General features: G+C 51.2%; 2 protein-coding genes across 4 annotated transcripts in view; one reads left to right on the top strand and one right to left on the bottom strand.

Moving 5' to 3' along the window:
- PIK3CB (phosphatidylinositol-4,5-bisphosphate 3-kinase catalytic subunit beta) overlaps positions 1-5,411 on the top strand; it is a 93,457-nt gene extending 88,046 nt beyond the window's left edge. The window contains exons 22-24 of the mRNA XM_055127861.1: positions 351-496; positions 2,534-2,666; positions 2,994-5,411. Of these exons, the coding sequence (XP_054983836.1) occupies positions 351-496; positions 2,534-2,666; positions 2,994-3,131 (417 nt within the window). The 3' untranslated portion in view covers positions 3,132-5,411. The remainder of the gene's footprint in view (positions 1-350; positions 497-2,533; positions 2,667-2,993) is intronic.
- Positions 5,412-5,799: 388 nt separating this feature from the next.
- Positions 5,800-18,477, bottom strand: FAIM (Fas apoptotic inhibitory molecule). Of its 3 annotated transcripts, none has more exons than XM_004603217.2 (6): positions 18,344-18,477; positions 12,755-12,813; positions 10,532-10,664; positions 9,504-9,732; positions 7,834-7,883; positions 5,800-6,285 (listed from the first exon to the last, which is right to left on the bottom strand). In XM_004603217.2, exons 2-6 carry the CDS (start codon positions 12,796-12,798, stop codon positions 6,136-6,138), a joined length of 606 nt encoding a protein of 201 aa, XP_004603274.1. In that variant the 5' UTR covers positions 12,799-12,813; positions 18,344-18,477; the 3' UTR covers positions 5,800-6,135. The 3 variants fall into 3 exon arrangements, with proteins under 3 accessions (XP_004603274.1, XP_054985396.1, XP_054985397.1); XM_055129421.1 differs by lacking the exon at positions 12,755-12,813 and adding an exon at positions 17,744-18,003; XM_055129422.1 differs by lacking the exon at positions 18,344-18,477 and adding an exon at positions 17,744-17,907.
- Positions 18,478-20,695: the final 2,218 nt, after the last annotated feature.

The raw sequence follows: 20,695 nt of genomic DNA on the forward strand, positions 1-20,695 counted from the left end.
AAAGGAAACCAAACAACAAACAAATAGCAGCACAGGCCATCAGGAGCAAGGGGCAGGGGGCGTGCTCCCCCGCTTCTGTTTGTTCAGGGGCTGCTCCTGGCTCTGTGCTCAGCAGTGAGCCCTGGTGGTGCCTCGGGCACCGTGTGCAGTGCCCTGGCTTGACCGCTTGTTGGCTGCGCAGGAGAGCACCCCCGACTCCCCCGAGGAATCGCAGACATCGCCACCCCAGAACGACGGGGTGCTGAAAGGAAACGCCAGGTGCCGGGAAAAGCAGAGTCCAGAGCAGATGGGCCCTGTGCCTGCATGGAGCCCCCCGTGCAAGGGAGATGACATTCTGTTTGTTTTCCCAGCTCTTCCACATCGACTTTGGACACATTCTTGGAAATTTCAAGTCCAAATTTGGCATTAAAAGAGAGCGAGTGCCTTTCATTCTTACCTATGATTTCATCCACGTGATTCAACAAGGAAAAACAGGAAACACTGAAAAGTTTGGCCGGTGAGTCTTGCCCTGGTGCCCGAGACTCAGGTGACCAGCTGCCCTGGTGTTTCTTAGCTGGGAGGATGGAAGTCTGGGGGTAAACTCTGCTTTCAGAAGGAATTTGGGGGAACTCGCCACTGAGGCCTATGTTCTAATTCAGACGTGCTCAGAGAGAAGACACAGATGTGGGGATTTGGAATGAGTTACTGGGTTTTGGTCCAACAGAACACTTCCTACCTTCACCTGTCATTGAGGGAGTTTTTCAACACTGAGGTCAGGGGTTTTGCTGTCGTTCTAAGTTAGGGCAGAGAGGGAGCCCAGGTTCTGAGAGCATTAATGGGCTCTGCTCCGGGCACCTTTCTTACCTTATCTTCATTTTGTCTTGAAGTAAGAGCAAAACCATTGCATTTCAGGGATTATGGTGATTTGCGGTAAGTGATGTGACCAACTCATACTGTGTGCTTATACGTATAAAATACCATCACTCCTAGTTCTGCCTGGCTTTCTGCAGAATAGACCCCTGGACACAGTTTTCTCTTTGGCAAGATTAGGGAGGATGGGAGGATAGTACAATGGGCAGGGCATTTGCCTTGTGTGCTCACTGCCCCGGGTTCAATCCCTGCCACCACATACGGCCCCGCTAGCCCTCCAAGAGTGATCCTTGAGTGCAGACCCCAGAGTTAGTCCTGAGCACTGCTGGGTGTGCCCAAAAAAACAAAGCAAAAATTAGGGAGACAAAATCTGATGGTTGCCTAAAAAGTCTATTTTATTTTATTTTGCTTTTTGGGCCACACCGGCAGTGCACAGGGGTTACTCCTGGCTCTGAACTCAGTAATTTCTCCTGGCGGCACTCAGGGAACCATAAAGGATGCTGGGAATCCAACCTGGGTAGGCCATGTGCAAGGCAAATGCCCTACCTGCTGTGCTATTGCTCCAGCCCCTGAAAAGTCTGTTTTAAAGAAGAGAGAGCAAAGAGTCAAATGACAGGGTGGAATATGACTTTAAAAGGATCTGACACAAGGCCAGAGCGATAGTCCAGCAGGTAGGGTGTTTGCCTCGCATGCAGCCAATCAGGGTTCGATCCCTAGCATCCCATATGATCCCCCAAAATGCCAGGAGTAATTCCTACGTGCAGAGCCAGGAATAACCCTGGCTTGCTGGGGTCAAAAAGCAAAAAATAGGGGCTGGAGCGATAGCCCAGCGGGTAGGGTGTTTGCCTTGCACACGGCCGACCCGGGTTCAATTCCCAGCATCCCATATGGTCCCCTGAGCACCGCCAGGGGTAATTCCTGAGTGCAGAGCCAGAAGTAACCCCTGTGCATTGCCGGGTATGACCCAAAAAGCAAAATAAATAAATAAATAAATAAACAAACTGATCTGACACTGTCTTAGGGACATTAAGGGCATTAATTTCTGGAGACAGCAGACAGACCACAAATCTGGGATAAAAATATACTCTGAAATTCTATAGGATTTTTTTTAATTCTATAGGATTTTAATAGTCAATTAATTTGCCCCTTTTTTCCCCATAAAATAAAACATATAGGTGTGATTGCCTTTTATTACAGAATTTTTGTTGTTGTTCTGGGTTTGGGCCACACCTGTGGTAATTAGGGCATATTTCTGACTCTGTGCTTGGGGATCAGTTCTGGTGGTGCTCGGGGGAACCATATGTGGTGCAGGGGTCAAACCAGCCTTAGGGCCTTGTGTGCAAGGTCACTGCCTTACCTGCTACACTCCCTTATCTAGCTGATTTTGTCTTGGGGGGAAAACTGATATTAAAAGGTGTTTTTTTTTCTGTAAATTTTAGTCCTGAGACACTTTGTAGAAAAGTTAAAATCAGAAATGAGCCTTTAGAATGGTGCGAATGTTCGCGCTCTCCTGGGAAGCGTAGAGCTGCCTCTCGCCTTCTTCCCTTCCCGAGACTCACTCGAAGACCCCTCCCTACACACACACACACACACACACACACACACACACACACACACACACACACACACACACCACACACCCCCCCCCCCCCCCCGACATTGCTCTCTGGCCCGCTGTCCCCAGGTTCCGGCAGTGCTGTGAGGACGCGTACCTGATCTTGCGGCGGCACGGGAATCTCTTCATCACTCTCTTTGCACTGATGCTGACCGCGGGCCTCCCTGAGCTCACGTCCGTCAAGGACATCCAGTATCTGAAGGTACACACTCCCTCCTCTGCGAATCCAGCTGGGCTTTCCCTGTGTGTGTCCTGGCAAGCAGCCGTGTGGCGTTGTCTGATTGCAGTCGGCATGTATTTCATCCTCAGGAACCATTCAGCAGTTGGTTTTTGTCCACGTAGACTCCATCCTCCCCCCTGTTGGCACGGGTGGGGGTTACCCCTGGCTCTGTTAACGCCTGGCAGTGCTTAGCGGGACCAGACGGTGCCGGGGATTGAACTGGCATCAGCTGTCTACAAGGCTTTAGCACTTGTGCTGTCTCTCCAGCTGGAGAAGCCAGATAAACCCCGCTGTGTTTCTTCCTGTTAGGATTCCCTGGCCTTAGGGAAGAGTGAAGAAGAGGCACTCAAACAGTTCAAGCAGAAATTCGACGAGGCGCTCAGGGAAAGCTGGACTACGAAGGTGAACTGGATGGCGCACACCGTGCGGAAGGATTACCGCTCCTAACCTCGGCCCCGGCCGCCGGCCGCTCGCCCCGTCCATCCTGCTCTTGCACTAAGTGACAGGACCCTGCCAGAGATGTCCAAAAGGGAAGGAAGTCCTGAAACTCAGTTCGGTGAAGAACCAGGCATTCCGCAGAACCTGATCCGAACAACCCCGACGACCGCCCTCTGCTTTCTGGATGCTTCCAAGATTCATCGTGAAACTGTCAACATTATGGATAATCATTTCCTGCTGACTTTGCACGCCAAGGAATGCTACTAAGATTGTTTTTTTTTTTTTTTGTCTCTTTCTTTTCTTCTTAAAAAAAAAAAAGTATTTGGTACTTTTTCCAGAAAGGTGTAAATACTTCATTTTATTATTGTGACTAAGTGTTACCATTCAGCCAATTTATCCACACCTGGGGACTGATCTTACAAATGAAGCTTGAAAAGTTTTTCCCCCCCCCCTCCCTTTTTAAATTGTGTAAACTACAAATTATAATATAATTTGAAATTATGATTATTTTTCAAAAGAAATCTTTTAAACCTGTGGAAACATTAATTATTTTGTTGTTATTTATCACCATAATAGCATCATCCCAGCCAGACTTGCTGAAAATCTGCTGGTAAGGCAAATAATAACGATGCTGCATATATATTTACAGTGTTTCTCGTGGGAGTTCTGTATGAAAAGATGTTTCTTTGATCTTCAGTCTGTGTTTTAAAGTTTTACGAAAAGCAGAGCTTTTTCTTAAGCAACTTTTTGGTTATATGATCCAGTTCTTCCAGATGCTTCTGTAAGGAGGCACATATTAATACAGTTTTTACATGGTGTCTGTGAAAGTGTTCACTTCACAGAGCATTATACTTGAGCAAACGTACACAAGGCAGAAAGCGAATAAAAAGGAGACTATGGATTCAACGCCATAGCTAAAATTCAGTATTTTAGTAAAATGCCAGCTGTTCTTACTGTATTTATTAAAACTTGTAATAATGTGATTTTTCAAGGGTCTTCGTTCCAATTGAAATAGTTTGTGGAATTCTTTAATTTATTTGTTGAGGTACCATATATTTAGGGTGCTAGAAGGCAAATAATGTTAATATGTGCAATAGGAACTACTGGTCTGAATGTGCGAGTGACCGGCCACTCTCTGAGTAGGGGCAGCACCCTCCGCCCTTCTGCTTATCCTCCAAAGACGACCGGGGCACCCCCGGCCCCGCGCCCCCTGGCCGGCAGCAAGACGGAGGACCCGCCTCGTGACTGAGTTTTCTATGGGAGTTTTATTAAAGATTGTTCCATTCTGTCGTCTTCCCTCCTGTTCTCAGTCAGGGCAGTGGCTGAGCTGTTTCAGCTGCTCTTGGCGTGTCACCCCGGGCTCCAGGAAGCAGCCACGTCCACAGACAGGCGTGGCTCAGCTCTGGTCCCCGCCCCCAGCACGGGAGGCCTCCTGGGCTTTCGGAAGAGCGTGAGGTCTGGGGCTACCCCCGTCCGTTTCCATCCCTTCGGGAAGCAGCTAGGGCCTGGGAGAACGTCCCTCTATCACCGGGACCATTTGGGGTTGCTCGCTCTTCTCTGGCCTGATGCTCAGAGCACCTCGTTTCTTAGAAACTCGGACTGGTGAGCCGGGCCTGCAGGTTCAGGGTGAGGGTTGGAGATGGCACGGCTCTTTGCCCGGGCAGGGGTGTCCTCAGATGGAAGGGGAAAGACAGGAAGAGCAAGACAGGGAAGCTAACGCCCTCACAGTGCTGGGAGCAAGCGCAGAGAAGCCCTGGCCGCTTCCCTTCCCCTCAGAGGGTGCCAGGCCCGGGGCCACCGGTGCCACTAGTGCCCTGCGTGGCCGCCGCATCTCCCCTCCTAACCCGAATCCACAGATACTCTGGCCGAGTTGCGTGTCTCTGAGACACAGCGGCTCGGGCTGGGCAGAGGAGGGCGGGCGGCAAGAGGCTGGTGGGGCTCCCAGTGGGCCCAGGTCTGGCTGCAGGAACGGGGGTGGCTACCCAGTGTCTGCCAGGTCAGGGCTCTGGTCAGCACGACTCTTGCCCCCAAGCGCTGGGTTCCCCTCGTCTTCGAGAGCCACACCCCGACACCCGAGAGGACAGCCTCTGTGTGCCCGGGTGCGGGAAGGCGGAGGGGGCTTGAACGCACAGCTTCTCCTGTCCGGGCAGACCAGGCCCTCCAAGGCCCCGACCCCACCCCAGCTTTGCCTGTCATGACCCCTGTGTAAGGTCTTTATTTCATTTCTCAGGGTTTGAGTTTCCTAATTTGTAAAATGGGACTGATAATAAACTTGATTTATATCCACAATGATTTGTCGTTTTATCCGTGTGTCTATGTCTAGGTTTTTTTTCTTTCTCTTTTTGGGTCACACCCAGCAATGCACGGGGGTTACTCCTGGCTTTGCACTCAGAAATTTCTCCTGGCGGTGCTCAGGGGACCATACGGGGTGCTGGGGATTGAACTCGAGTCGGCCGAATGCAAGGCAAATGCCCTACCTGCTGTATTATCACCCCAGCCCCTGTGTCAAGGTTTCTGAGGAACTCATGGTTACAGTAGTGTGATTCCCGGAGGAGCCCTTATATCCTTGAGCCGCACACCAGACCCCCTCCTGTGGGGCCCCAGAGGCTTGGAATGAGAGACCTCCTTCCCGTGAGCATGGGTCAGGCATAGGAAGCATCTATTTCTATAGACACAGTTCATTTTATGCTGTTTATTCTAGTAAAAGTGCCTCTTAGTAAAACATTAGTGATTTGGGTTCATTTTCATTTCACTTTAAAACATTTTACATTATTTACAAAATAAATTGCAGTTTTTATGATTGTACATAATTTTGGAGGGGGGAGGGGGGAGGGGGGAGGTGCTCCTTTGCCCCCATGCCCCCTGGTTCTGGGAATGTTAACAGTTTCCGGTAACTAAACAAAATCCTGGCCGACTAAATGTGCTAAGATGTATGTACCGGGCACGTTTCATTGCCATGGTCATTGACAAGTCCTGATCTCGGCTTCCTCCGATTAGGTCCGGTCATGCGGGCTCACTCCAGGAACTCCGGGATTTCTCTGTTGTCCACGAGCAGCGTGTGGACGATGCCTTCCCTCCTCTTCCCACTACTCACGGCCTTGATGCAGCAGTCGTGGCCCCCGATCCGGAAGTGCGTTTCCGTCCCGTCATCTACAAACTCGCCCTAGGCCAGCAGAGGGGAGAGAAAGGAGTTAGTGTTTCAGAAACCCCAACCTCTCTCCCGCATCAGCGGTGGCACTGCATCAGGGCACGAGAAAGGGCTTTGGGGCAACACTCGGCTCTGCAGAACCAGCGCCAGCACTCGCGGTTAAGCATTGCTCGGTTCCTCCCCTCGGGAGAATGTGCGGCCGGGCAGGAAGCCTTGTGCGTCCAGCTCCTGGCCAGCAGTTCTTCGTGGGGGAACCGCGGGCTGGCCCCGCAGTAGTGCCCATGGAGTGTGGGCGCTGCATGCCTTTTAAGATGGAGCCTAAACAAGGCACCTAGAGGTCAGATTTCTGCGCTGGCAGGTGGAGGGCAGGGCGAGGGCTGGGCCCGATGCAGACTCAGTCCCAGGCAGCACGGGCTGGTGGGTCCAGTACCCTCTGCTGCCACTGCCACATGCACTTCGAGCTCCCACAACCTCTTATTTATTTTGGGGACCACCCCCAGTGGTGCTCAGGGGACCCTATGGGGTGCTGGGGATCAAACCAGGGTGGGCTGCGTGCCCTCTTTACTGAGTTGCAAACCTCCACTTGTTCTGGAGGTGGAGGGAGGGGGTGAAGTTCATGTCTGGCATCTGCCAGCTAGAGAAGCCCCAGGAGAAAGCTGACAGCAAGGCCCAGTGTGGCTCTGGCCACTGCTGGGCGCCCGGAAGGACCATGGAACGGAAACAAGCAGTTCCCCAAGGGCCCCTAAACTGCAGATGTCTTCTCTGGAAACCTCGGGATAAAGCTGTCCCGTGTCCAGGGGGATGGTTGGGGGGTGTGTGGTGGGCTCCAGCAGCCCAGAGCAATTCTGAGTTGAACTGAACTCTGGGCAAAGCGCTCTTGGGGTCCCAAGAGAGTTGAAGAAGCTGCACCAGGGTTGACCCCCCCACACCACACACGGTTCCCTGGTGACAGACAGCAGGAAGGGCCCAACCCCGGTGCGGCTCCCGAAAGAGGCCTGAGTCAGGGCAGCCTCCCAGTCTTAGCGTTACTGGCTTAGAAAGTGCGCTCTGTGCGCTGTGTTGTGTGCCAATTGGGCACCCCACACTTGCCTATCACCTTCCCTGCCTCCCCCCCATACTTTGACTTCAGGGTCAGACCATTTGCTCTGAGCAGCTGGTAAGAAGCTTTCCTAGTCACAGGTAGCCCGTGGGGATGACGGAGAAGGGTCACTCGTGAGCACAGAGCCAGGAATAGCTTCTGAGCACCGCAGTGTGGCCCCCAGGCAAATACAAATGCAAAGTAGGTGGCAAACACACGTGTCACTGGGCAGATGGGCACCGGAACTAGCTGGGGGAGAGCCCCCTCCCCCCCGCCCCTGTGAGCTGCGGGAGTGTCAGTCTTCGCAGGGGCCCTCGGGCAGGGGAGAAAGGGCAGAGGCTGAGGTGGGTGGCACAGAGATGTAGACTGGACTTGGCACCGGGTCGCTCCACGAGCCAGTGGGTGACTTCTGATTTGGAAGCAGTGACCTTCCGGGGGTGGGGGAGGCCCCGTGTGGTGCTGAGGAGGGCGGGAAAGCCACTTACTGCTGTCTCCATCTTTTTACCGTTGCTCCACACGTCCATTGTGTCCTTTTCTGCAAAAGCAACAAGTTGGGCACGTTACACCGGGCGGGTCAGCAGCCACGCTGGGCCCTGGCTGTTGACCCCTGGCTGAGAGGCCGGTGTCGCTAGCTCCCTACAATGCCACCGCTTTTTCCAAAACTCAGTGCTTGTCGTGGCTTTGCAATTTTTCTAAAATTTGTTCTTTGTTTGGGGGCCACACCCAGCTGTGCTAAGGGTCCCTCCTGATGGTGCTTGGGGAACTGTGTCCTGTGCAGGGACCAACCCAGGCTCAGCCGCATGCAAGGCCATCATCGCCCGGCCCCTACACAGCTCTCCAGCTCCGGGAGATTCTTCTCGATGTGACCACAGGGGGTGCTGACGCTTTGCTCGCGGAGTCCAAAGGGAACAGTGTCTTTGTCCCCCCACTGCTGCTCTCCTTGCTTTGCCCTCCTTGGGAAACTTGACCTTGGGCAGGTGTTTTTCCCTGCACGCAGCCCAAATGGGCCCCAGGTGCCTTTTCCTGCTTCTGGCTCAGGATGTTCTCAGAGGCTGACAATGAGCTCTTGTTTGCTCAGGGATCAGTTCCTGGTGGGGCCGGGCATCAAATCTGGGTCAGCTGCACACAAGACGAGCACCTAACCCCTCTGGACTGTCTCTCTGACCCCACCCCACCCCAGCCCGTTTTAAAATTTGTTTTGTTTTTAGTGATGAACTCTAGTAGAACGCCATGAGTGATTTTGTTTTCTGTCAGTGTTTGTGGGTGCAGAAGCACCCTAAAGATAGTGCAGCAGGTAGGGCACTTGCCTGGCATGCGGCACACTCAGGTTTCATCTCCTGAGCACCGCCAGGTGTGACCCCCAAACCAAACAAATTAAAAACTGTTTCTATCGAGAGAGGGGTGCCTGTGGTCTGCCGCAGTGCTAAACTTGCTGCCACGAACTGAAAATGTCCTTCTCACTACTGAATCTTAAGCTTCCGGTGGCCCTTAGACATGCTTCAAAGAGCACAATCAAATAACAAATGCCCCTGCCTATATTTCTTTGCTTTTCACCCATGTTTATAATCCTCAAATCCATCACTATGACAGCTGGCACTCATATATTTTAGATCTGCACCAGTGGATAAAAATTAATATACAGGGCCCAGAGCGATAATACAGTGGGGAGGGTGTTTGCCTTGCATGCGGCCAAATCAGGTTCAATCCCCAGCATGCCAGATGGTCCCCCGAGCACTGCCAGTAGTAATTCCTGAGTGCAGAGCCAGGAGTAGCCCCTGAGCATTGCCAGGTGTGACCCCCCGAAAAGCAAAATAATTAATTAATTAAAAATAATACTACAGGGGTCGGTGACATAGGACAGTGGGCAAGGCACTTGTCTTGAGTGCAGTCAACCTGGATTTCTATCCCCCCACCTCCCATAGAGTCCCCTGAGCCTGCCAGGAGTGATGCCTGAGCACAGAGCCAGGAGTAAGCCCTGAGCACTGCTGGATGTGGCCCCAAACAAACCAAATGAATACTTTATTCTCACACACGCCTCAGAAATAGCAACTGCCACAGAGGCGCTTTCTGCCCAGAGCTGCAGTCAGAAGCTGGGGGCCAGGGGGCGTGGGCGGGGCGGGGGGGGGTGTCTGGCTGTAGGGATGCACCCACTTACCCAGCACCACCCTCACATCCTCCCCGTCCAGGCGCAACGTCCAGGTGTTGGTGGTTTTCGATCTGTTCTCCAAATACTTCTTGAGGCTTTTCCCATTGATTTCCAGCGTATACTCGTAAGCCAAGCCACTGACCGCGTCTATTTTTATGGTAGCTTTGGTCTGTGCGGCTCCAACGCAGAACGTTTCCTTACCCACTAATTTGAACATCCATTCTTTTCTTATCTCCTCCTAAGGAAGAAAATACAAAAGTTGTAAACACGGAACAGAAGGACATTGAATGGTTAACTGGACAAGCAGATTTGTTTCCTTGGTTTCTGATTTCGGAGTTTTGTTGTTGTTGTTGTTGTTCGTGAATTACAACTACAATGGGATATGTTAAAATGAATCGACCCTAGCACACACTCCAAAAAATAATGATCCTATTAAAAAGTCACCTTAGAAAGCTCCAAGCTTTTCTTAAGATGCTAAATCTTACTGCATAGAAAACTTGGGATTCAGGGCCAGAGAGATATACAGTGGACAGGGTGCTTCCTTGAATGTGGCTGGGTTCAATTCCCAGCACCCCATATAGCCCCCCAAGCTTGCCAGAAATGATCCCTCATCGCAGAATCAGGAGTGAGCCCTGAGCACTTCCAAGTGTGACCCCCAAACAAAGAAAACCACTTGGAATTCAACTTCTGAACCACATTAAGATGATACCACAGTTTTCATAATATTGTCAAAAATGCCAAACTTCATTAAGTATAGGTCTGCTTGGGGTATAAGAAATAACATAACTAAGGTGGAAAAACATGATAATGCTCTTCAGATGTAATTCTATTTATTCATGATAGAAAGGGAAACAAAGGCATGTTGCATTTAAATATTAATGTTATGGTCTATGAATTCTGTGACTAGTGTAAGTTTGCTTTGTCAGGAAAACGAAAGAGGTCAAATATAAAGACTGCTTCTAGAAAAGTCTGTGATTCACACATGAAGAAGCAGATGGACACACGAGTTTGCACAGAAGAACTGAGAGTTTCCTTACCTTCCCATCCACATACACCACACGTTTGCCTGACGTGGTTCCATGTTCAAATTCAATCTTATGGACGCCGTCACTTAAAGCAACTTCCCAAACAGCTACAAGATCTGACATCTTTTCCAGGCTATAATGAGGGCTAAGGGAATAAAATAAAGCAATTGTAGTTGGCAGAAAAAAAGCATTAAAATAACCTATTATTACATGACTGGACTAAAGTAACCACTTACTCCATCCAATATATAAATATCAGATATTTTTTAAAGCCCTAAAATGACAAAATATGAACGTAAAATTGCATAAGAAATTCTATGAGCGGTGCCTCTTCTCCTTCTTCTGCACTTCTCCTTTAAGAAACGGCTATGTATGCGGGACATGGTTGGGTAATTCCCAACAAAGTCACCTCGATAGTAATACGATTAAGTTTATCCACATGAGTCTTCGAGCTGGTTACAGAATAATGTTTGGAAAGGTCAGAAAAAAAGCCTACTTATCCCTCCCTCCATTTAAAAAACATTATTTGATCTTCTTGCTTTTTAAGTATCACACCCATCACTTTCAATATTTAATGTCATGTCCAATCACACAAAACAAATATTATCTTCACTCATTCCATATTGCCTTTTGACTAATAACCTGGTACTCAGTCTAACAGAAAGGGGTCTCATTTGCCCTACAAAAACTAGAAAAAGAGAAGTTCTGAGAAAAATGTCCCACGACAGACATAAAATGTTATAGAAAATAGTCACTCAACGTCCAAATTTGAAGAATTCTTTTTGTTTTCTTGTCCACACCCAAATTTACTCTGGGCTTCCTCCTGGTTCTGTTCAGGGATCATTCTTGGTGGGGCTCAGGGGATCATATGGGATGCCAGGAATTCAACCAGGGTCAGCTGCATGCAAGGCAAGCGCCCTGCCCACTGCACTATCTCTCTAGGCCCAAAGATCTTCTTTTTTCTTTTTTTCCCCCCACTTTTTGGGTCACACCCAGCGATGTAGAGGGGTTATTTCTGGCTCTGCACTCAGGAATTACTCCTGCCGGCACTCAGGGAACCATACGGAATCCTGGGAATCGAACCTGGGTCAGCTGCTTACAAGGCAAATGCCCTACCCTCTGTGCAATCACTCCAGCCCCTCAAAGATCCTTTTTTTTTTTTTTTAGTTAAAAAATTCTATTTTGCGGGGCTGGAGTGATAGCACAGCGGGTAGGGTGTTTGCCTTGCATTCGGCTGATCTAGGTTCGATTCCCAGCATCCCATATGGTCCCCCAGCACCGCCAGGAGTAATTCCTGAGTGCATGAGCCAGGAGTAACCCCTGTGCATCACCAGGTGTGACCCAAAAAGCAAAAAAAAAAAAAATCTATTTTGCTATGAGTTCTGGCCCAAACTAAATGCATTTATTGATGTAATGGCATTTATTATCTAAGGCATTTATACTATATATAATTGATATTTTGATATTGATCTGAATCTTTAGCCCAACTGAGAGAAGCAGTATTATAGAATCAATGATCATGAGTCATTTGATGCTTAGGGGATGTCAGTCACTATAGGAGTTCTGTGTCGACTCCCACCCACCCCCCATCCCTCCCCACCCCCAGTGAAATGGTAATTATTATTCTTTCTGATAGATAAGGAAACGGAGGCTCTGACTGGCCAAGGGTTTTTCCAAGGCAAAATGGCGGTAAGTATTGGAGGAGATTTAAACCTCAACTCCCTGGGCCTGGAGTGATAGTGCAGCAGGTAGGGCAGTTACCTTGCACGTGGCTGACCCAGGTTTAATCCCTGGCATCCCATAAAGCACCAGCAGTAATTCCCGAGTATAGGGCCAGGAGTAACCACTGAGCATTGCTGAGTGTGGCCCCAAGACAAAACAAAAAACCCTCAATTCAGACCCAGAGCCTGTCCATCAGGGTCTTTGTTTGTCCCCTTCTTAGCATGCTTGAAATCATACATGGCCATCATCAGATTGGGCATCATTTTGAAGGGATTACCAACTACGCTGTGGAAACCGACACCTCAGATCCTGGTCCACTGGAACAGGAGACCTCGTGGGTCCCATCTGTGCCAGGCAGTGCCAATCAGCCTTATTCGAAACCACAGGAAAATGGAACCCTGCATTCTACGACTTGACAAAACGCTCCCTGAACAAAGGCGAAACTCTCCTGAACGAGCAAAAACAATCCTGACCGTTTGAGACGCTAGTTTTATTGCCATGCAAGACATTTACCTTTCGTCATCTTCAAAGACTGGACTGTCATCTCCAGATGCCATGGTTACCCAAAGAGTCTTTAATCCAATTAGCAGGCAGGAAAGAGAAAAGCAGAATTGCAGCAGAGAAAGGTAGAGGGCAACAAAGAAGACATCTGCACAGGGGCTTCTAGTTGCAGGACCAGAGCCTCCGTTGCATGCTGATGAAAGAGCTGGAGGTGTTTGTTTTTTTTTTTATTTCATTTTTTTTCAAAATGTATTTACTTATTTGATAATACAACAACTGTTACAATCGAATTGCAAAAACCTTGAATATTTCAGATCCTATTTATCCTTTATGGATTTGTGGTACCCTAAAAGCAGAGGATAAACTCTAGTTTGTTCCAAGTACTGTACCCCATCAGAGCCACCAGAGAAGCGGGGCTCCTCTGGGTCCCGTGTTTCTCCAACAGAGGCATAAGACACCCCCGGCATGAGGTGGAGAGGCAGGGAACACAGAAAGTGGGGTGCAAATGGCACACACCTGCTTGGGCCCTCTGTTCTAGGGTGCAAACAAACTCCAAACAGAATCTCCCATTTAATGTGAGCAAGCTAGAGCCTGGTGGCATAGGTAGATAAACGAATTTCTATACTTATTTCTAAATTTTAGATCAATTCAAAGAAATGTGGAGTTTGCGGGAAGCAGCCAGGCATATGTGAATTCGCTTTCTAAGAGCAAATTTAATTTGCTCCGTAAGTTCATGAAAATCCACAGAAGATTCACGTATGGCTCAGGTCACTAGCAGGACCAAGATCAGAACTAGAGCCAATATTAGGAAATAAACAGTAACCCGGCTGTGGCGCTCATTAAGTTTTGCAGAACTCAGAAGCATGGATGACTCACGTGTGCAGGAAACCCCCCATATCTGACGATTTGGGACTAGCTGGGGCTAACCTCTGCAAACTGAATGACAAACAGATTCAACTGTTTTCTGCTGCCCAGATGGAACCTAGTCCCGCCTTCTCCCTACAGAGAGGCCCAAGGGAGATCTGCCTTCTTGTCGAAAACAAGAGAGTTTGCCAATCTTCTTTGGCTAGAAACAGCCAAAAGTAGCATACTCTGTGTGTGTGTGTGTGTGTGTGTGTGTGTGTGTGTGTGTGTGTGTAAAGATGTTAATGACAAAACAGAAACCCATCGAAGCAATTCAAAGAAAAGCTAGAAACTTTACACTGAGAACTAAACAAAGGTTCAAAAACACTCGGTACTGAAAGGAAATCCCTCATGTTTTATGAGCGGTCCTCAAATGTAGATAGATTTTTCTAGTCTTAAGAAGCCCCTGGCTGTGAGAGGGGAGGGTACCCAGCAAGCATAAAAGCAGAGACTACTAGCCGGAGAGAAAGCCGAACCGCGCAGCAGAAAATGAGACAAAGCATCTTTGGCAAATTACAGTGGAACTGGGGGGTTTCAAATTTTTCTCTCCAACTTTCAGCAGCCCCAGAAAGTTTACTAATTCAAATCTGAAAGAATCGCCCAGTTTTCCATTATAAGGGATTCGAAATATTATCATCATAAGAAAAAGCCCAGTGCTATCTAAATGAATCACTTTTTTACGGAGAGCAACAGAAGGCAACACACCGTGTTTGCTGGGGGTTTTGTTTGTTTGCAGCATGAGGGACTGACCACGGGACCATGTCCTGGCACAAGTGTTACCCCTGAGCCCCCTCCCAGCCCCCAAGGATACCACAAATGAGAAGGGAGGATTACAGGAGAAGTCAAGATTACATTGAATTTTTTTCCCTTTGACCTATCAACAGCCTTTCATACATGCAACATTTGTGGAGCATCTATTAAGATGTTGAAAAGTTTTGGAATTAGTGGCTTGTATAATGTGTGAACATACTTGACACCCTGAATTGTACACTTAAAATAGTTAGAAATGACACTTTTGGGGCATTTTTTATCCCTACTTGAAAAAAGGAATAGTACAATATTCTAAAAACACTGAATTATATATTTTAAAAGGACAATTGTTTTTAAAAATATGAGCTATCAGGACCTTGGATTTGGAGGGGAGGGGGTACAAAGGGGTGATATTTTTTGGCAGCACCCAGTGGTGCGCTGCTCTGCACTCAGGGTATATGGTACAGGGCATCGAACCCAGGTTGGCCTGATCACCTTAACTGCTGAACTATCTCTCTGGCCCCTTCATTTTTCTTTTTTTAAGGAGGAGCTAATAGGACCATCCAGCAGGATCTCCACTTGCCAGGCATACGCCCTAGGATTTGAGCATCTCCCAGGCTGAGCTTTATAAGACACCTGAATGCTCCCTCAACAACAGTTCACAAAAGGTCTAAGTGGCCTGCTTGGGAGTGTCTTGAAACGCTTGAAATTACACCTATAAGGGCTGGAGAGATAGCACAGCAGGGAGGGCGTTTGCCTTGCACGCAGCCACCCCGAGTTCGATTCCCAGCATCCCATATGGTCCCCCGAGCACTGCCAGGAGTAATTCCTGAGTGCAGAGCCAGGAGTAACCCCTGAGCATCGCTAGGTATGACCCAAAAAGCAAAAAAAAAAAAAAAAAAGGAAATTACACCTATAAAAGTGATGGCCACCTCTGCCCTTGCCCCTACTTTCTTGTTTTTGTTTTTATTTGGGTGGGGACACTCTGGCTGTGCTCAGGGCTTACTCCTGATCTGCACTCTGAGATCAGGGGACTGTGTGTGGTGCTGGGAACTGAACCCCAGTTGGCCACGTGCAAGGCAAGCCCCAGAACGGAGTCCTGTGGCTCCTGCCCAGTCCACTCTTTGGAATGATGAGAAATAGCTCCCCAAACAGAGCTTTCTGCAGCCTGGACAAACTGAACATACGGCCCATCTAAATGCATGCGGCACAGCAGTAATTATCCATCACTTCTGGGTCAGGAACCGACATGGCACTGGGCTGTGAGATGGGCCCTCACAGCGACAGAGGCCTCCAGCCAGACAAGAAACACAGCGGGAAGGGGCTTGCCTTGCTCGCAGTCCATTTGCTCAGATCCCAGGCACAGCACATGGTCCCCAAGGCCTGCCAGGAGAGGTCCCTGAGCACAGGGCTAGGAGGAAACTAGGAGTACCAGCACAAAGAGAAGAAAAAAAAAAAAAGAATAAAATGTGTCACTGGAAAGGGAACTGACGATCCTTCTCCCTCACTCCCTAGGACTGTGGATTAAAGGGGCGAGAAAGGACTTCAATCCACTGGCATTCCCTTTTGTTAGTTCTTCTTTTGGATCCCACAGTGCTGGAGTCTATTCCGGGCTCTGTAAAGGTGACCTCTAGCAGTGATCTGGGGACCATACCTGGATGGAGAGCATGTAGGACAAGCACCTAAGCCCCTATACTCTCTGTCCAGTACTCTGTCCAGTACTCTCTCTAGTAGTTTCCCTCCAGTACTCTTGCTCCAGTGCTCTCTCTCCAGTATTCTCTCTCCCTGGTATTCTCTCTAGTACTCTGGTACTCTCTCTCTAAGGTACTCTCCATCTCCCCACCATCTTCCTAAAACTCAAACACATACACTTACTTTTAGCATCATGTGACCAAACTGGAAAATTCCCTCTATTTTATTACAGAGATGAAAAGATGAAAAACACACTCCAGGAATTTCTGCATGTGGGGAGGACCTTACTCACTTGGGACTCACTCTTAAACATCTTTAAAGAAAGCTTTGTTTTTTTTGGGGGGGGGGTCATTGAGGTGAGCAGCACCTCAGCTTTTAAAGCCTCTTCCCTAGCACCTAAACCCTCACATCTCACATCTTAAAAGTTTCTGCTCCTTAAGACTTGGTCTTAACAAGTCCCCATATCTGGGGGCTGCAGAAGTCTGTCCACATGAAAGCCAACTTTATTCATTTTTTGTTTTTTCTGTTTTTAATGCACTTCTTGGTATTCAGGAGCAACCCCTGGTGGTGCTCAGCAGATGCAATATGGCAGGGCCATATGTGGTGCCCGAACTGATCTGGGGTCGGTTGGGTGCAAGGCAAGTGCCCCACAGGCTCCCCAGATCCCGAAGTCCCTTCTGACACATGCCTTAGCTGTTCATGGTATCCCTCCCATCCAAAGCGCTGCGGGTGGCCAGTTGGCCGGTCACCCTCCAACCCACAGGCGTGGCAACTGGGGAGTCCCTGCAACGTGCGTCCCAGGCTCCCGGGACCCGGGAATTGTCTACAAGAAACTTGGCTGTGGATCCTGTTGCCAGGTATACCACAGCCTTGTGAGGACGCTGTGAACAGTTTGCGTGCCCCCCTCCCCCCCCCACACACCCCAGATGGACATTTTGCGATTGTTAAAACTTACAACGCCCCCGCTCCCCACCCCACCCCTTCATCCCACCCCTTCATCAGCTCAGAGGGGCCCCATTGAATTATTACAGCGCCAGGCACCCAAGTCCCAGGTCTACTGCCACCCCACCTCCAGCTCTAGGCGCAGCCAACCCTCCCCCACCCCGCCAGGATGCAGAAACCCACTCAGAGCCGGGGGCGGAGACTTGGGGCGCGCAGAGAGAGCCCCAACCGGGACCCTGTGCTTTTTGGGTCACACCCGGCGATGCACAGGGGTTACTCCTGGCTCTGCACTCAGGAATTAGCCCTGGCGGTGCTCAGGGAATCATATGGGATGCAGGGAATCATATGGGATGCGGGGAATCGAACCCTGGTCGGCAGCGTACAAGGCAAACTTGCTACCCGCTGTGCTATCGCTCCAGCCAGGGACCCTGTACTGCCCCGAAGCAGCGGCTCCTGCTTACGGGACAAAGGGACTCCATCCCCGCCGTTTCTGCCCGCGGGCCTTCTGGTGGCACTTTCCCCAGGAGCCGAGTGCGGGGTCGCAGGGTCCGGCCGCCCAGCGCCGGGCACCCCACCAATCCCCCACACCCGCCCGCTCGCGGCCCCGCCTTTCCCGCACCGGCCCGTTGGCGCGCGGCGGCCCAGCCCACCGCGCCCACAGCGCCGCCCGCCGCGCCCCCCGCCCCCACCTCTCTGCGCGGCCCAGGGGCTCACCGCGGGGTCTCCGGGCGGGAGAGGGAACCGCCGCCGGGATCGGGCCTCAGGAAAGCGGCTGGGATCGGAGCCGCGCTCGGGATCAGGCCGCCGGGAGCGGCTGGGATCGGTGCTGCCGTCGGGATCGGGCCGCCGGGAGCGGCCGGGATCAGAGCGGGAACCGGCTCAGGCCGCTGGGAGCCGCCGGGAGCGGAACAGCGCTCGGGATCGGAGCCGCGCTCAGGATCGGAGCCGCGCTCGGGATCGGGCCGCGGGAGCAGCTGGGATCGAGAGCGGGAGCCGGATCAGGCCTCTGGGAGCGGCCGGGATCGGAGCTGCCGTCGGGATCGGGCGGCGGGAGCAACCGGGATCGGAGCCGCGGCCGGGATCTGGCGGCCGGGAGCAGCTGGGATCGGAGCCGCGGCCGGGATCGGGCGGCCGGGAGCAGCCGGGATCGAGAGCGGGAGCAGGATCAGGCCTCCGCGAGCTGCGCGGGTCGGAGCGGCCGTCGGGATCGGGCCTCCGGGAGCCCCGGCGGGGGGATGGGGGGGCCGGGGCCGCGCGCTCGGGTTTCCGGGACCGGGCGGGGCCGGGGCCTCCCACGGGGCCCGCGGGGCTCACCTGGTCTCCGTGGGCAGCGGGAGGCGCCGACTGAGCCTCCGCCCAGTCCGGGGGCAGCCGCCGGGAAGCCGCAAGCGGGTCCCCAGCGCACCGACTGTCGCGCTTGCGGCGCCCCCCGGAGCGGCCGGGCCGGGTCGTACACGCCTTCGCGCGCGGCCCCGCGCCCCAGCCCCGCTCTCCTCCCCGTCCGGGCTCCTCCCGCGCCCGCCCCGCACCTGCCCGAGGCGTGCGGGGGCAACCATGGGGCAGGCGCCTGGCTGGACGTTGGGGAGCCCCGGGGTGGGGGGCAGAAGCAGCCCCGGCGCCTGCGCTGCGGTGGGAGGGGCAGGTGGGGCTCGCGCGCCGGGAAACCGCTCCCGGGGCTGTTGGGGGCACTCTCTGAGGGTCGCGCCTCCTTAGGGGGGCTTAAGGGCGCGGATCAGTGCGGGGTGGGGAGGGGGTACCTTCGGAGATGCTCGCGGGGAGCCGCCCCCGCCAGCCCCCCGGAGGCGCCTCCCCTCGATGACTCCGCAGTGGGTTGTTGAGCTTGTTCTGTAAATAGCCTCTCAACACCTGGACACCCCCAGAACCTGCCAGCCCCAGGGGGGAGTTTTACTCCTTTTCCGAGCGCCAGGGGGTTGTGGAGTCTTTTTTGGAGGTTGCTGATGGTGGTTTGGGCCACCCCAGCGGTGCTCAGGGTCTACTCCTACCTCTGTGCTTGGAATCTAGAGACAAGTGCTGGAGCCATCTCTCTGCCCTGATGTGTGGCAGTTTTGCCAAGGTGCCGCTTAGTAGTAGGCTGAGGTCCACCAAGGCGGGGCCCAGGGCAGCGGGACTTTCTCGGCGAGCTCCCACGTCGCTTGGCGCAGGAAGGAAAAGCAGATTTGGGGTAATGTGTTAAGTGGCCTGGATTTTTTTTTTCTGATTTTTTTGAAAATTCAGTCACCGTGAGATAGAGCATTACAAAGTGGTTCATGAGGCGTTTCAGTCATACAACGTCCCAACACCCATCCTTACACCAGTGTAATTTCCCAGCTTCCCCAGTGTCCCCAGTTTCCCTCCCACCCCTTCAAGCCACCCCCCACCCCAGCCTGCCTCTAGGGCATGGCCCAGGGTTTTTTTACTTGTGTTTTCTTCTGCAAAGTATGTTGACTAGTTTTCAATGATTGTGGGAAGAATGAATTAGCAGGGTGGAAAAAAATACCCCAGAGTGGAAACTTCCAGGAATAGAATAAAACTGGTTACAGATACTGATTTGTGTCTGGCCCTCTGGGCGCAAAGGTCCTAACCGTATGGGGTGCTGGGGATCAAACCCAGCTTGACCATATAGAAGGCAACTGCCCTACCCACTGTACTATCTTTCCGGCCCCCTGTAAGTGCTTTTCAAATAGCATAAATGGAGAATAAAACAATAGGGAGAAATTGTATAATCGATTCCTACAGATATAAAACATTGCCTTGTCCCATCCAGTATGGGCCCAGGGTGACTATCGGAGTACATGGAAGGAAGAGCCCCCAGGAGGTTGGAAATCAGCGAGGAGCTTGGGATTCCACCTCAGAGGGTGTGAGTCGGGATCAGTGCCAGTTGCCATTGACTCCTGCTGCTTAGACACGGGTTGTGTCCGTCTACACAAACCCAGGAAGCCCAGAGCTCTCCTTGGTGCCAGGCTCTGCCCTCACCAGGGAAGCTCACTCTGGTTTTGAACAGGCTCTTTTGAAAGGGTCCTGCCTGACACGGAGATTTCATCCCCCAGTAATTACTAGATCTGTCATCACTGTATCAGTTATCAAAGTGATAGCAAAAGGTATCACTAAAGATCAACTCTACATTGCAAAGCAGCAGAGAACTGAGGTGATTTTGTAGATTGTCAAACAGGAAAGCTGAACAGTTTCAGGAGGAAAAAGAATCTAGGTCTGAGTTATCTGAGCCTGGGGTTTGTAGATAACCAACGTCTTCAATTAGAGCAAAGAGCTGAAGCAAGGCAGTCAGATACATACTTCAACTGGGGAAGAGTTGCACATGTTTCTTGTTTGAGACTTAGAAGTAGAGAAGGGCTGGGGGTGCGTGGATGGGTTGGTTGCTTGATGGTAGAGTCTGAGGTTCTGGATTCAATCCCCAGTATCTTTCACACTTTCTCCAAAAGAAAAATACATAATCCTACCCCTAGACTTGACCACCTTTAAATATGGGCTCAATAAAAAATTCAGTAGAAGAAAATGTTGCGAATATGGGCCTATTGCCTTTCAACCCAACACCATTGCCTTCTCTGCACATGTGTGTTTCCTTCCATGTTCACTTTCTGTACCTTTATAAGCACCACTGAGTGTTGGGTATGATATGGTATAGTTGCACCTTTCTGGTGTGGTTGTGGG

Source organism: Sorex araneus, chromosome 2 (genome assembly GCF_027595985.1).
Source record: "Sorex araneus isolate mSorAra2 chromosome 2, mSorAra2.pri, whole genome shotgun sequence".
Taxonomy (NCBI): domain Eukaryota; kingdom Metazoa; phylum Chordata; class Mammalia; order Eulipotyphla; family Soricidae; genus Sorex; species Sorex araneus.

Coding starts and splice junctions, on each gene's coding strand:
- FAIM (XM_004603217.2), bottom strand. CDS start 12,798: ATGGCATCTGGAGATGACAGTCCAGTCTTTGAAGATGACGAAAG. Junction 10,665..12,754: donor GTCTTTGAAGATGACGAAAG/GTAAATGTCTTG, acceptor TTATTCCCTTAG/CCCTCATTATAGCCTGGAAA. Junction 7,884..9,503: donor GGATGTGAGGGTGGTGCTGG/GTAAGTGGGTGC, acceptor TTGCTTTTGCAG/AAAAGGACACAATGGACGTG.